Source organism: Polypterus senegalus, chromosome 6 (genome assembly GCF_016835505.1).
Source record: "Polypterus senegalus isolate Bchr_013 chromosome 6, ASM1683550v1, whole genome shotgun sequence".
In the NCBI taxonomy this organism is placed as follows: Eukaryota; Metazoa; Chordata; class Cladistia; order Polypteriformes; family Polypteridae; genus Polypterus; species Polypterus senegalus.
Window position 1 is genome coordinate 72,945,127 of NC_053159.1, and position 16,641 is coordinate 72,961,767.

The following is a 16,641-nucleotide window of genomic DNA, read 5'->3' on the forward strand; positions in this document are numbered from 1 at the left end:
ATCAACAGCTGAGTAATGACCCAACGAAAACTACACTTAATAGAATAAATACTGCTCTGACCAAACTCCGGAATAACAACTAATTAAATGCACAGAATTATTACAAAATGAAATCCAACGATGCTATCTGCCCTGAATTTTACAGACTCCCGAAAATACATAAAACACCACTGAAATTCAGACCAGTGGTCAGCCTAATAGGCGGACCATCCTATAACTTATCAAAAAGACTTTTCCAGTTACTCAAACATTTAACTTATGACACAGAATATTCTGTGAACAGCGCTAAGTTAGCATTACAACGCTTAAAAGATGTATCCTTCGCCGAGGATGAAATCATGGTCTTTTTTGACGTTGTGTCGCTATACACCATGATACCGATTCATCTGGCCACAGAAACACCATTAATGAAACAGGAAAGTGACCCCACTATAGAGACAAGAACTAAACTGTCGATTAAAGACATAATGCACCTAATATCACTCTGCCAAAAAACTCACTTTCATTTCAACGGCAAATACTACACTCAGAAATAAGGCATGCCAATGGGATTGCAGTTATCAGGACTTCTAGGAGAACTGGTAATGCAGTGATTTGAAAACTTGGCTCTATCTCAGTGCACACCCAAAATTTGGATACGCTATGTAGACGACACATTCATCATAATAAAAAATGATCAACTGAATGAATTCTACAACCACATTAACTCAATATTCCCTGCAATCCAGTTCACAATGGAGAAAGAAACTAACCGACACATCAGCTTCCTGAACATCTACATTGAAAGAAATAATGACGCCACCCTGACCACTAGTGTTTACCGTAAAGAATGCTACGCAGACAAGATATTACACTTCGCCAGCAACCACCCAGTATCTCATAAACGGAGCTGTGTTAAAACTCTATTCAGAAGAGTCTACACCCATTATAATACGAAGGAAACAAAAATGAAAGAGAGACGCTATCTCTTCCACATTTTCACTTCAAACGGATACTCAAAAACATTCATTAATCGAAGCCTACACAGAAGACACCAAAAAACTCAGCAAACAATTGACTTGAATCAGAACCCCTACCCCACCTGGCACTCGCTCATCTTATCACCACAATGTGTCTGAAGGTGCAGCATGCATCCTGGCCAAGTCAGGTGTCAGAATAGCACACAAACCCATGAACAATCCGCGCACGGTCCTCTTTAATGCTAAAAACAAGAAATTGACAGCAGAAACACAAAATGCCATGCAGTTCGTGCTCAGCGGTATGCATGCAAGAATCGCAACACGTATACAGGAACACTGCAACGCCGTCAGAAGAAAGGACTCACTATCATTGATCTACACGCATACTAAATCAACAGGACATACATTTAATTGGGACAATGTACAAGTAAAATTTAAAGCCAATACTAAAAGAGCTGGCTGAATCCTGGTTATCAAATGAGAACGCCATCAACAGACACTTGGACATAAATCCAGCATATGCAAACTTAAGAAGAACTTATCTATACTAATAAAAGGCAAAGCCCTCACTCACTCACTCACTCACTGACTCATCACTAATTCTCCAACTTCCCGTGTGGGTGGAAGGCTGAAATTTGGCAGGTTCATTCCTTATAGCTTCCTTACAAAAGTTGGGCAGGTTTTATATCGAAATTCTACGCGTAATGGTCATAACTGGAAGCAGTTTTTCCCATTTACTGTAATGGAGATGAGCTTCAACGCCGTGGGGGCGGAGTTTCGTGTGACATCATCACGCCTCCCACGTAATCACGCAGTACATAGAAAACCAGGAAGACCTCAAAAAGCGCTGAAGAAAATATGCATTATATAATTGAGAAGGCAGCTAAACAATAAGAAGCGAGCGAAAGTGACATATACAACCATATTCATGAGTTCTGCTACTTGAAACAAAGCACGATGTAAACCTACACTTTAAATTAAGTTCATAGACAGGCTGCCGCTGGCGTTTGTAATTTAGTGCCTGCCCATATAAGGCCGTCCGTCAGCGGCAATCCAATAGCAAACTCCCACTAAATATTCACGGGTTAAGGACTGTGCTTATGGAGAGGAAGATGAGATGGTCAGGGTGGTGTTTGACACAAACTCAGCGAAACTGCGAGAGAAAGTTTTAAGTGCCAGGACTAAGGTAACATTAAATACAGCCACGGACATAGCACCAGATGGCACCAGCACAGCTGGGAACCTTCATGCATGTACACCGAGGCTCACGTGAACTGACGCAGTGCACAGATAAAAGGCAACAGTTCCAAAGAGCTGAACAAAACCGAATTACACAATTGAAAAGGCAGCAAAAATATGAAGCGCCTCATACATACAAGCATATTCATAAATCCAACTACTGCGAAACAAAGCACACGTTGGAAAAAGTCAATGTCCCGCTAAAGGAAGACAGTGTAAAAAACCGTGCATGCAGTGTGTCAGGTCTCAGATAAAGAAGAAGACGAGCTGTTTATTGATGCAGTAAGAAACGAATCGATGAATGAAACCTGTCATCTTTACAACGATTGACAAACACGGAATGTAACTTGAACACAACACATCCTACAAATACGAACCTGATTGAAAGAAATAATGATAATCAAATCCTTGATGACAGCAACACTCAGTAACACTCACAAAACAAATACTGTATATTGACAGTCATGTTACGTTATTTTTAAAATGTTCCCTTTTCTTTTTCTAGCTTTTTAACACACTACTTCTCCGCTGCGATACGCGGGTATATATATATATATATATATATATATATAACCCGATCTACATACTCGAATAATGGATACTTTATTCGCCATCAGTGATTGTTTTGGTAAAGCCATACTCAGTGTATTCATTAGATGAACGGTAAAAAAGTAAGGGCAAGGGGAGGATGCAGGCTGTAGTGCTTGCGTCAACTCTATCTGAATTGCGATCACATTTGAAAAATATATCTTTTCAAGTTCTATTTAGTCCATATGTGTCAAACTCAAGGGCGCGGGCCACATCCGCCCGGCGTAATTATATCCGCCCGAGATCATTTTATATACTGTATTATTGTTATTAAAGCCCGGTATATGAAGCGCTGGTAACACAATAAACTACAGATCCCATAATGCAGCGCTTCAGCTGCCTTGCCGAACAGTTACCGCGTTAATCAAGTCTACCTTAAGATGCTGCAAGTTATTGCGAAGCTAGCTCACACGATGCTGAAGAGAAAAGTTGATTCTGAAAATAGAGCCTTTAAAAACCGATGGGAGGCTGAGTATATGTTTACTGAACCCGTGTGTCTCATTTGTGGAGCTAATGTGGCTGTAATTACAGAATTTAATCTAAGACGGCACTATAAAACAAAACATCAGGGTAACCTGAAAGACCTGAATGCAATGCAGAAGATACAGAAAGCAGAAGAATTAAATAAGAATCTGACACTTCAGCGGACGCTTTTACCCGTGCACAATCACAAAGTGATTTCAATTGAGCTGCTTTTATGGGAGACACAACCACTTGCCCCACTTTCCCTATTACCAAGTAATGTTAAACCAAGTCGTCACTACGGTGTTCCCAAATCGCACTTTGCTGATAAACTGAGCGCACTGAGTTTGCACGGCGCTTTGGTGACTTTGAAGAACAAAAAGTCCGTCTACATGCGGCTCGAACCTTGTGCATGTTTGGTAGCACATATCTGTGTGAGAAGCTCTTCTCAGTGATAAAGACTAACAAAACAGCACACAGGAGTCGCCTCACTGATGAGCACCTGCAATCCATCCTGAGAATCTCCACAACACAGAACCTCACACCAAACAGAAACGAACCTGTTGCCAAAAAAAGATGCCAGGCGTCCAGCTCTAAAATGACATATGAGCAAAGACAACTGAATGATTTGATTTGTTATTGCTGAAAGGAACACATTTTATTTATATTTCCAGGTTTTGTTATGCAGCATGTTCATATTTGAATTTGTATAATTTTGACAGGATATATTTTTATGGAGAGCAAAATCTTTTGGGATATTTAAAATCTAAGTTTATTTTTATAAAATATAAAATTACATAAGAGTAAAGAAATTTGAATGTTTGTTCTTTTAATGTTTACTTTATTTCTAACTTGTATAATTTAGACAGGATATATTTTTATGGAGAGCAAAATATTATAAGTTGTTTAAGGTTTGAGTTGATTTATTCAGGAATAATATTCCTGTCTGTTTTTACCATTCCTACCAAAGATATTTCTGTCGACTAAATAAAAATTCCTTCTATTTAAAATTTAAATAGAACTTGAACAAATACGATAGTTCATAATATCCACGCAGACTTGCACGTAAGAGCGGTGTCATCCGTTTTAACAAACAGCTTATTGCACTGATACTGAAATAGCTGTGTGTGTATATATGTAGATATGTATGTATATGTATATATATATATATATATGTTTATATATGTGTGTGTGTATGTATATATATATATATGTATTTGTGTGTATATATGTGTGTGTATGTATGTATGTGTGTATGTATTTATGTGTGTGTGTATATGTATGTGTATATATGTAGATATATATATGTATGTATATATGTGTATATGTATAGATATGTATATATATATGTTTGTGTGTGTGTGTAAATATATATATATATATATATATATATATATATATATATATATATATATATATGACAACAACACTCATCACTCACAACAGTGACAAAACAATAACATTGACAATCATGTTACGTTATTTTCAAAATGTTTCCTTTTCTTTTTCATTGCTTCTTTAACACACTACTTCTCCGCTGCGAAGCGCGAGTATTTTGCTAGTTCATAATAAACAAGACTTTACACCAAGAGTTCCCAAACTTTTTTCGACCGCAGACCCCTTTACCAAAAACTTTTCAAACCGTCGACCCCCTAGTCATTTACTTTACTTACTCAAATTAATAAATTTGTACAGTACTCGATATTAAATATTTCAATAGATATCAAACTTTTCATTTTAGTCACTTGTAAGTAATGATTGAAAAAGATAAAAGGACTGCAGAATATGACATTATCTTGTGCAACATTTAATATTGAAACCTGCACTAACGGAAATTAAAGCAAAAAAATACGAGCAGAGTTTTTTTTACGTTTTTGCCATTTATGAAATAAATATGTAAATTCGAAATAAGTACAAATCGTCCAAGCTGTACTGTCTGCATTTCTTTTTTGGTTCAGTCATATTATTATCTGAAGAAATAAAAACTTTTATTAACAAACAATTTCGACAGCCCCTGATTAAAAAAAACAATAAAGTATGTACTTACTTGAAACAGAAGATTTTTGTTCAAACTCGAATAAATAAACTGTGTCCTCTGATTTTCTTTTTCGTAGTACTGCTCCTCAATAAATAATTATATTCAAAGTTCAAATCACAAATAAGTACATGTCACATAAAATGAACCAATTTATAGTGTTTTATGAAAGCATGACCATACAAGACTGATAGATTCTGCTAATATCGAATATCCGTCGTCTCGTCCCACCGTGATCAAGTGCGGACATGCAACAGTTTTTCATGTCTGCACTTGCTTTGATATGTTAGATAAGACAATGCACAGACATGTTTGTGCTACATGTATTTTCATGCATTCTTACATGTGACTCTTTTAATTACACATTTTACCTTTTCGTTTGCAAGTTTGGTATGTAATGTGTTTTTATCAAAAAAGTGTTTATTTGAACTATTTTACTTCTTAATTAGGTACCTATTGGAATCATAGATATTTTGAAGTAACAAACAAATAGCAGTAGTAAGGGGTCTATTTTTGTTGTTGTCGACCCCCAAATTTTTTTATTGAAACTATTGACCCCTAGAAAGTTCAAATCGACCCCAGGGGTCCATATCGACCACTTTGGGAACTCTGGCTTTACACCCAATAACCCCCCACCCCCCCCGGACTTAGCCAACCCTATGCACCCCCACGCACCCCCACAACCCCCCACCCCATGTAAGTTATTGCTATATATTGCCTTTGATTCTTGTAAGTCTAAGCATTATCCTCTGATGAAGACCTCTGGTAAGGGTTGAACGCTCAGGAATAAAAACTACTTTATGATACGTGATTCATTTTTTTTCCCTTTGTGGATCTCCAGCTGATTTATAAGTGTATATTTTTGTGGAAACTATTTCTAGGCTATGGTTACATCTTTTATACATTTCCTTTAATAGACATACAGCAAAAGTAAGCTAAAGCTGAAATGGATTTCATACATACATGCAAAGTGGAGTGTGGGAACTTGGTTTCTAATTTGTAACAACTACTTGTGTTGCTTGAAGGAGTTGTATGTAGAACACACGAAGCTTGTTCACAGTCCCTCCTTTTTCAGGATGTGTCTTTGCTATGAAGGATGAAAATGCTTGTTTAAATTTAGTCTGTACATTTGTTTCATGGCACATCATGTTTAAAGACAAATTTATGGTTTTCATTGGTTTGAGACACTTCACTTTGTTTCATCGTAGTTTAGCTCAGTTACATAATCTGCCTAATTTCTCTTTTTTTTTTTTTGCCTTTTTTTATGCAAGCTTCATGACATGACATAGAAGTGCAGAATGTTGAGTGTTGCTTGTCACTTTGAACTTGTTATCGACATGCAGGTGGCCTTAGCTCTTTCAAAAATGGAAGGTTTTATAAAACCTGCAATGCAATGTTATCTGTTAATATTTATTATGTGTAGAAACTACAATGGAACTAATATCGGTCTCTGATATATTGGGCTGAAAATTCACCTCTATACAGTAATCCCTCGCTATATCGTGCTTCGACTTTCGCGGCTTCACTCTATCGCGGATTTTAAATGTAAGCATATCTAAATATATATCACAGATTTTTCGCTGGTTCGCGGATTTCTGCGGACAATGGGTCTTTTAATTTATGGTACATGCTTCCTCAGTTTGTTTGCCCAGTTGATTTCATACAAGGGAAGCTATTGGCGGATGGCTTGGAAGCTACTCAATCAGAGCATGTATTATATATTAACTAAAACTTCTCAATACTATAAGATATGCTTCCTGCACGGTGCTTGATTGTTTGCTTGTCTCTGCCTCTATCTCATCCTCTCTGACATTCTCTGCGCCTGACGGAGGTGGTGTGAGCAGAGGTGCTGTTTGCACAGAAGCTGTTTGCCTAGTGGATACGGACGCACCTCTAAGAAATGCCGCTTTATCGCGGTGCTTCCAAAAGCACACTTATTGATTTTTTGATTGTTTGCTTTAATCTCAATCTCTCTCTCTCTCTCTCTCTCTCTCTCTCTCTCTCTCTCTCTGACGCTCTCGTTCTCTGACGGAGGAGATGTGAGCAGAGGGGCTGTTTGCACAGAGGCTGTTTGCTTAGAAGATACTGACGCTCCTCTAAAAAATGCCGCTTTATTGCGGTGATTTGGAATACTTAAAAGCACACGTATTGATTTTTTGATTGTTTGCTTTTCTTTGCGAGCGCTCTCTCTCTCTGAAATTCTCTGCTCCTGAAGAGAAGAAGATATATTTGCATTCTTTTAATTGTGAGAAAGAACTGTCATCTCTGTCTTGTCATGGTGAACAGTTTAAACTTTTAACTAAAGGGTGTTATTTCATGCCTAGAGGGCTCTAATAACGTTAACAGTGTGGGAGAGTTTATAAGGGCTTAAAATATATAAAAATAACTATACAAACATATGGTTTCTACTTTGCGGATTTTCATCTATCGCGGGGAGTTCTGAAACACAACCCCCGCGATCGAGGAGGGGTTACTGTATATGCTTCTGTATCGATTGAACCAGTACCAATATTATGCTAAGACTCTCCAAAGCAAAGCACATTTATTAAATTATTTTTCTAGTGTAAAATACCTGTTTGAAAAGCCCCTCCCCTTGACTGATAATGAAAATGAAGGTAAATGAATTGAGCCTTAACAATGTACATTTTAAACAATTCCATATGCTGACCTTCACCCACTTTCGTCATTCTTAAGGCTGACATTAAGGCATAATTTAACAGAGGATGCATAAAGTCAGTCATGTACTTACTGTCATACTTGAAGTTCACAGTCTTCCCGTTAAAATTCTGTATTCCATGTTTTTCTATGTTTCCCTCACTTTCCAAATGGCTACTGCACAGCTTACTCCTAGTGTTCCAAAAGTTTCCACATTTCACTAAGATCGAGTGGAAAACAGCAGATGTTTCACTTTCAAACGGCTACACATTTCACATTTGTCTTTGTATGCCTCAGCGATTGGTTTAATAGAGAACTTTCACTCTGAGACTTCCACTATTCCAGTGTTTATTTCCTTCTCAATGTGATGTGCATCGTAATGAAGATAGGTATTCACTCTGATTTTTAAAATGCCCGTTCTGTCAGCTTTTGACAGGGCAGATGTTTGGTTTTTCTAAGGCATAAGAGACTTACCACTACTTTGCAGTGGTGCTTGATAAAAGTGTTTGTCAATAAAAGCACACCAGCCTACTGTGTCTTTACCCTTTAAGTTTAAAATTGCGAGAAGTGCAAGGTAGAAAGATCATTGTGCAGTCAGATAACATGTGTAAGACTGGCTGCAGTGACAAAGATGCATGGTGTCTCTCAGACAAAGTGCATAGATCAGCAGTTCGGCTTAAAAAAATTTGACGTTGATTCTCCGACAGAAACACAAGATTATATTTGAAAACGACTGTGTTTGTATTTTCTCAGATTTCTCTGCTTCAAAAGCTGCCAAACAATCTGTATTCTACAGCATTAAACAGTGCTTATGCAAAGCTGAAATACCATATAGCCCTTTGTTTCCAGCTAAACTAAAAGTGATTGTTACTTGCCAATTCTATATCTTTAGTTCTCCCGAAGAATCAGAAAATGGGCTAAATAGATGATTCCAATATCCTTTAAAATATAAACATGAGTCACATTGTGTCTTGGTAAATCAGGAAAAGTAAGAAAGTTGCAGACCCTGATGGCTACACAATGGAGTTTTATAAAAATAATTTTTGAACTAAGTCAGCTTCATTGTTATTAACAACCTATATAGAAACTAGGGACAACAAAATTAAACCTTAAACTTTTTACCAAGCATTAATTACTGTCTTTCCAAAGAAAATAATGACTTATGTCAATGTGCATCATATAGACCAATTTGTCTTCTGAATAATGATGTAAAATTCTGTCTAAAAGGATTGAGAAAGTGCTTCCTTATGTAATTGTGTGTATTTTGTTTGCTAACACTAAACAAATAAAGTGTTTTTAACAGCGGTATTCCCTTTACATAGTAGCAGTTAAAATGTTTCTTGTAAATCTCAACTTAAACATTAATGTAATCAAATCAAATATAAAACCAAAGCTATTTGTCACTGCCAGGGCATTAACGTTTTATCTAGTTTGTTATAGAAACATAAGTCATAACCATTAGAGTCCAGAGTCACAATCACAACATTATAACAGGCACCTTCCGAACAACAGCAAGTTAGTATTTCTAAATCTGTTTTCTTTCTTACCTGTACAGCTACCAGCAGAAACATTTTCTTTTATCAGGGAGCAGCATAAACAGTCTGTGTTCAGTAGCAACTCTTTGAGGGCTAATATTTTTGGGTGGCTCAATGGCAAGCAGGAATGCACAGTGGGCTGGCTGCCTTGCTGTCTTTGTGAGACAGGTTCACTTTGGTATCACTCCACATGCCATTTTAGAAGCAGTTTGCTCTTCGCTACTCATGCATGTGCAAGGAATGAAGGTCAAATCAACAAAGCTAACTTTCACTTTAGCAAAAGCATATTGAAAAGTGCTGTAACAAGAAGATCACTGATCTCTTATCAAGCGCTAGCAAGACTGAGGCTTTCAAAATAATAATAACAACAAAAACTGTGTTAACGTGCGATTAAATAATTGTTGCCATTAATTAATTAATGCGTTGACGCGATAACTTGCCCAGTCCTAATGTATATATACACCTCTGTATGCAGATGATATGGTACTGTATATTTCAGACCCACAAACATCTTTACCAGAAGTTCTTAGTGCACTAGCAGAATTTCGAAAAATTCTGGACTTAAAAGCAATTTGAATAAAAGTGCTTTTCCAGTGGAAACATCTATCTATTTATATTATCAGAATAATATAAATATCAAGGGCTAAACATCACAAGTAAATAGAAGATATTTTTCACCACAGTTTTCCTATCAGCATGGGAAAAAAAATCAAAACAAGATGTGAATAGATGGTCTACCCTCCATCTCACATTAGCAGAGAGAATCAATACTGTCAAGGTGAATATCCTTTCCAAGCTTCTTTTTCTATTTCAGAACATTACTCTATACATTAACAAATCATTCTTTAAGAAATTAGACTCAATTATAACCTAATTTATCTGGAATTCTAGATGCCAACACATTTTAATCTTTGGAAAATGTTGGGGATTAAAACATTAAAAACAACTGTATATAGATAATGTTTTTGCATCCTATTATCAACCAGTAATGACGTACTGCACAATAACGTGCAGTGAATACACTTGACTTATAGTTTTCATACTCTTTCTCTGCATGTTTAGCATTCGTTTGCTCAGAGGTTGATGTGATTGCTGCTTCCTGAACTGCTCTTGTCTTCTAAACTCTAGCGGCCTGCTTCTTCTCTTCTTTTACATTATAACTGATTAAGTCAGTTTTTGTGTTGCAATTACTTACTACTTTTTCCTTAAATTTTCACTTAAGCTGGGACTTAAATCATTCTGGAGGTAGATTGAACACATAAGATATGAAGAGGTAGGGGATGTGACGGCAAAGGTGGTAGGGATGAGAACAGCCCCCGTATGCATCCTGCTGCGCGCTGCTAAGAGTAGATTCTACAATAAAATTAAAATACAAAGAGTAATAAAAATCCTCACACTGTAAGCGGACAGTAGAGGTCACGTAGTATATGTGTACAAATTTCAGGTCAATAAGTCAAATGGTTTGTGAGCAACAGGTGATTTAAAGTGCTGGACAGACAAATGAACATCCATGGTAGTGTATTATATAAGAAGATTATGCTTCAAATTTAACTTCCCAGCAGCACAATATTTTCACTTTTTAATTTAGAAATTTTACTTAAAAGTACCCACCCAACTTTCCGTCCACCCACCAATTTCAATACCAGTAGAAATACTGATCAGTCTTGAAGACTCTGATGGCATCTCAACAAAATATAAAAACATCTCAAAATCTCTTTCTTTCAGAATTTTTAGGCTATGGTGGGGAAAAGGATATTGCACTTAATATCTCTTTCTCTTGAGCGTGGGTCGAACCCCGTTTTGTTAGGTTTGACTTGATTGCATGTAATGTTGTTTTCTTTGTTGTGTAATTTCGACAATTAAAAAAGAAAAGTTCTTTGGATGAATCTTGCTGTCTTCCATCTCGACTTGGTTTTCCAGAATAATCAAGTTTTAATAGGTTTTAAGAAGTTTTTTAATAAATAAGCGAATGGAGGGCAGACATGACATTTATTCTCCTTACGCTATGCCTCTAAAATTATAAAACATACAGTAGCTACTGGTGTGAGGCCTTATCCATATTGCACATAGCATTTTTGAAGGTGGTTAAACTTCTGTTTCGGCCACTGAATATATTTAAAGTGAGTCTTAGCTGTGAAACACAATTTAGGTAATAGTAATAAATTATCTTTGACAAATATAATTCAGTGTTCTATCTGTTGTTGAAAGTGCATGCAGTTATTTTGATATAACTCCCAGTACATGCAGCTGTTGTAAAGAAATAAGCATAGAACCTCCAGGATATTCCAGCAGCTGAAACACCTGATAAAGTTGATATTTCTTTAGACACAATATGAAAAAATGTTGCTAAAGAGTGTGAAACACTTCCATTAATATCAGTTTGCTTTTTATTCTAAATTATAATACTTTGGGAATCTTTTGGCTGTGTATAATTTTTTTTAACAGTGTAAGAGATTCAATGTATTAAAATATATGTAATTTTTATTTGCTTTTATGTGTCTCCTAGGCATTAGTCGGTGAAAAAGCATGCTATGAATCGGTGTGCAGCTATGGAGGACAAATTGTGTTCCTTGGAACAAAGGTATATATGCTTAAATGCACTAAAGGAAGTCTTAAAGTAGTGAGACTAGAATTGTAAAAACGATGTCATATGCATTTGGCTATCTTTCTGTTTATCCAACCTATATAGTTCATGTCCTCCTAAAAGAATTGGTTGTATTGCGCTTGTTAGTAAACAGTTTGTTCAAAATTATTTCCAAAGACAGAATTAATTAAGCACTATATTTATTTCAATAATATGTCTATTAGTATTTAATTGACTATTGAGAATGAAGTGTCACTCATTAAGAGAGGAAAACCTCTGAGCACTGTTGCACTTGGATTAAGAAAATATTGTCTGTAATTTCTATGCAAAACAGTGCATTATGATATCCTCTCTCTACATTCTTATATTCACTGTCATTAATGCTTACCTTGATTTTCTTACATATGCAATGCTAAGTGGTGACTTAAAGTCAAATTTTATTTTTTGCTCTTTAGTTATTCTTAAAGACAGAAAAAGAAATGGGTGAAATTAAGCTGATCAATGTATTTTGCAAGCTGCTTATATTCATGTTTGTCACAGCAGCAAGAGGTGGTATGTGGTTTTCTTATCTCACACAAATAATATGATACATTTTCTGATGAGAAGTAGCAATTACACAATTGTGCAAAATGGATGTTAAATACTGCTTTGTAATGATGATAATTGTATTTTTTTCAGAATTAAAAAATGGAAATACTAGCTAGTGAAAATACTGGGTGGAGGAATCAGTCAAAGCTGAAAAATGCTTTCATTATAACTTCCTCAGTACAAATAGGTTTACTGGTTAAATACTGTTGGTATTTCCTTTGTCAGCATAAGGTTAAATGCTCATGGCGTTTGCTTTGTCAACTGTAGAAATTGGTTTCCTCAAAATTTTGATATTGTTATTTAAGCTATGATTATTTTTTTTTTTCATTCTGCAGTCAGTCCATATTATGACCCTCAGAAGCTGGAGAGAGGTAAGGGGACTTGTAGGATCCAAGTATAAGCTAGATATTTATTTTTTTAACTAATAGCAGTTGCAGTTTGTAAAACAGTCTTCCTTCATGTAATTCTCTGTAATATATTTATTTATGCTTTGACTTCTTACAGTGAGTGTATGAACAAAAATTCACCTGGTCATTGAGAAATGTTACCAGTAATATATGGTAACACCTGCTGATGTTTTGTACATGTTATTAGTAGATTTTGCAGTCACTGTCACTATAAGGTTATTGGGCAGCTTCTTTGGGGGTTACTTGTTTATGACCGCCTGTCTAGGAGTACACATTTAGTTGTTGTTCTTTTTAGCCCCTGCCATTCTTTTGCTGATATATGCAATGATTAATAAATAAATAACAATAGTTTTGATTTCTCTGTTTTTGTTAGTTATTTTTCTGTAGTCGCCAATATAAAGCAAAAGAATCTACCGTATTTATGCGTGTACCACGCACACATTTTTTCCCGAAAATTAGCATTAGAAAATCAGGTGCGTGTCATACACGAGGAAATGTAATTCTGTAATGTTTACTTCTTCTGCTTGGGCTCGCTCTCTCTCTCGCTCACTTGCGCTCTCTCTCTCGCTCACTTGCGCTCTCTTTCTCTCTCTCTAAACGCTTCCTATACAATCACAATGTGCGTCGTACACGGGGCAAAACTTTTTTTGCGATTTTCCTTTGAAATGTTTTCTAAAAACATTGTTATGCAGTTATATCCTGAAAATGCTCAGTGTGTGGTCAACAGAAACTCTTAAAACCTTTTCATTTATTTCAGTCTTTACACTGCTGGGAAGAACTTCTTGACCATTATGTATTTCCTGTTTTACTGCTTGCATTTATTTCCATAAAGGTTCTTTCCCAATACCTTATACTAATGTATGTACTTTTTAATTCTATTATTATTTTGTAATATTCTCAGGCAGAAGTGTGGTGACTAACCTTACTTCCTTCAATTCACTTAAGTACTTGGAGTAAATCAGTGCTAGGATATCTCATTCTGAATGAATTCTGTACATTTTCTTTCGTTTCTTGAATGATTTGTTTTGTAATTGCAGTCCTTCTCTTAGCACAAATATATTCTACCAAGTTAATTAAGCGATGCAAATATACATCAGTTTGTCATGCCATAATGTACCAGCTGAAATAGCTTGCTTTTGAATACCGAAGATGGATAACTCTGAAAAATCTTAAACTCGAATGTTGATGATTGTTGTTTTTTGGTTTGTTGTAGAGAGTGGACCATTTATTAAAGCAAGAGAAATTTGTAGAGGCATTATCTCTATCATGGTCATTCCATGAGGGCACTGCTAGGGCTGTGGTAGGTAAGTAATTTAACAGGTTTTAAGAAGTATTTAAAATATTTTGACAGTGCATAATTTTTCAGTTTCACATTTATCATGTCATGTATAGTATGTATTTATAAATACAATTGAATAAGGACAGTAGAATTAATAGACTTTACTAGAATTATTTAATTTTATTCTCTCAGTAGGTAACATAATTAAAAAATAAAAATTTATTTTAATTAAAAGCATAATTAAAATAATAAAATTTTGGATAAGCAACAGTAAATTAAGAAATATAAAGTTGTGCATGTATTCTATGTAAATTGGAAAAAATAAATAAAATTGTGTATAAGGTTTTACTTTCCATTAGTATCATTGTGCTTATGTTTGCAAATTGCAGCTTGCATTGCTGAATGCTTTTATCTTGCCTCACTGCTATTTAAATTTTTACATGCTTCATCTTCTGAATTTCTTACCCTGCAGGCAACAGTGGCATTCAGGTTGCTAATTTCTGCTTCATAACAATTACAGTACTTGATTTGCCATTGAGGACTTCTTTATCTCTGCATTTATTTAACTAAAACAAAAATTTCTGTCAACTTTATCTTTGTCTTCCCAATGGGAAGCGACACTATCCTTGTTTTACCCCTTTTACTTTGTACCTATTCTTACCTATATGTTTTCTGACTACATAGAGCTTTTTAGTTATTATTTGTAAGTGTAGATAGTAAATGTATGTGTCCTTAACATTTTACATGACTTCTAACATAGTTACATTCATGTAATTTTTTAAATAATTTAAGAAGAAATACTGGTATAATTCTAAAGGGCTATCAAAGTATTGGTGTCATTTTTAGTTGAAAGATATATCTTTGAAGACAACCCTTATGCACACCATCACATGCTGTCAGAAATTACAGAGTTTGAAAAAGTGGGTCTTTGGCTAAGCAGTTGAGGTCCATTTTAAATAAATAAAGAGCCGGCTCAGTCTCCATGGGTGTGCATACTCTCGTGGCTGCAGGAGATTGGTAGGCTCAATGAGATGAAACATACCTGCATGTGAGAGTGTGGTCTGTATTGATTGCTCCATTAGCCATTCCGTTGTCCGCATTTGAGCTGCTGCATTCACAGAGGCGTATAAGGGAAGAGTCGGCATGGCGAAGGGGAGACAGATGAAAGAACAGAAATAGAAAGGAGGTTAAAGAAAGGAGAGATAAAAGTAGGATGTGGAGAGAGCCGGTGTTTGAGAGAGTAGGCAGGCAGCCAGGAGGAAGCCTCTTGCAGAGTATGTAGCTGATGCTCAGGAGCTGAAGAAGGCCACTCCAACTGAGTGGCTCTGGGAGCTGGAGTGATGCACTCGCCAATGGAGTGACTCACTGTGGGAGTTGCAAAAGTAATGGAAAGCTCGGTGAGGCATCCTGCGGAGTAGCCATGAATTGTAGGAGCGTGAGCCTTGTGGCAGGAGTCGGAGGTTTGGTGTGATGGGAGTGGTGTCTTGCAGGGGTTGGATGGGCTGTCAGTTAGGCATCTCCTTGGCCATAAGGTTCTATTTAGGGGTAAGCTGAGATGTCTATTTTAAAGGGAAGCACCAGAGGCTGTGATTTTAAAGAGAAGATTCCTTCTGTATTTTAACCTAGTTTTTTATTATCTATTTATTGGATTATTTTTAACCTAGACAATCACTGTTTTTATAGGATTGTTTATTTATTGACATTATGGATGGAGCACTTCATTTTTATTTGAACACTGTTTGGATTTATTTTGATTGATTTTAAATAAAAGCACTAATTACTTTACACACCTACCCCTTGGCAGGATGTTTGTGTCCTAATTTGCCCAGCTCATCTCGGTTACAGTATTTACGGTGGTGAGTTTGAGACTCCTAAACAGGAATGGGAGTATGGAGCCAACTCGCATCATCAAATTAAGACTTTCTTTCCACAAACTTGCTGCACTTATTAAATTTGCAAATTATTACAGTGCCTCCAAAAAAGCATTTACTCCACTGATTTTCTTCACATTCTGTACCTGTTTTACCTCCAGATTTTAACACATTGGAATATTTTTTTCTCTTCACTAACACAATAAGTGGAACAAATTCTTGAATAGAAAGAACCTCCAGACTTTTCCCTTTAAAAAGTATTAAAGGGGTCTTTACTTTGTGTATAATCCCTAAGTAGCAATTGCCCAATAAGATTCATGGCTTTGCACAGATAGTAATTTTGAGGTCATTCCACAGATTTTAAGTTAGGTTCAAGTCAGTGCTCTGGCCAGGCCATCCCAGGATACTATCCTTTCTGGTGATTCCATAGTAGTTTTTG

The 16,641-nt window shown here is 36.0% G+C and overlaps 1 protein-coding gene across 1 annotated transcript in view; it reads left to right on the top strand.

The window, feature by feature from the left end:
• Positions 1-16,641, top strand: part of vps8 (VPS8 subunit of CORVET complex) — a 740,642-nt gene that overhangs the window by 193,808 nt on the left and 530,193 nt on the right. Inside the window, exons 18-20 of the mRNA XM_039755059.1 lie at positions 11,980-12,054; positions 12,981-13,016; positions 14,266-14,356. Of these exons, the coding sequence (XP_039610993.1) occupies positions 11,980-12,054; positions 12,981-13,016; positions 14,266-14,356 (202 nt within the window). The remainder of the gene's footprint in view (positions 1-11,979; positions 12,055-12,980; positions 13,017-14,265; positions 14,357-16,641) is intronic.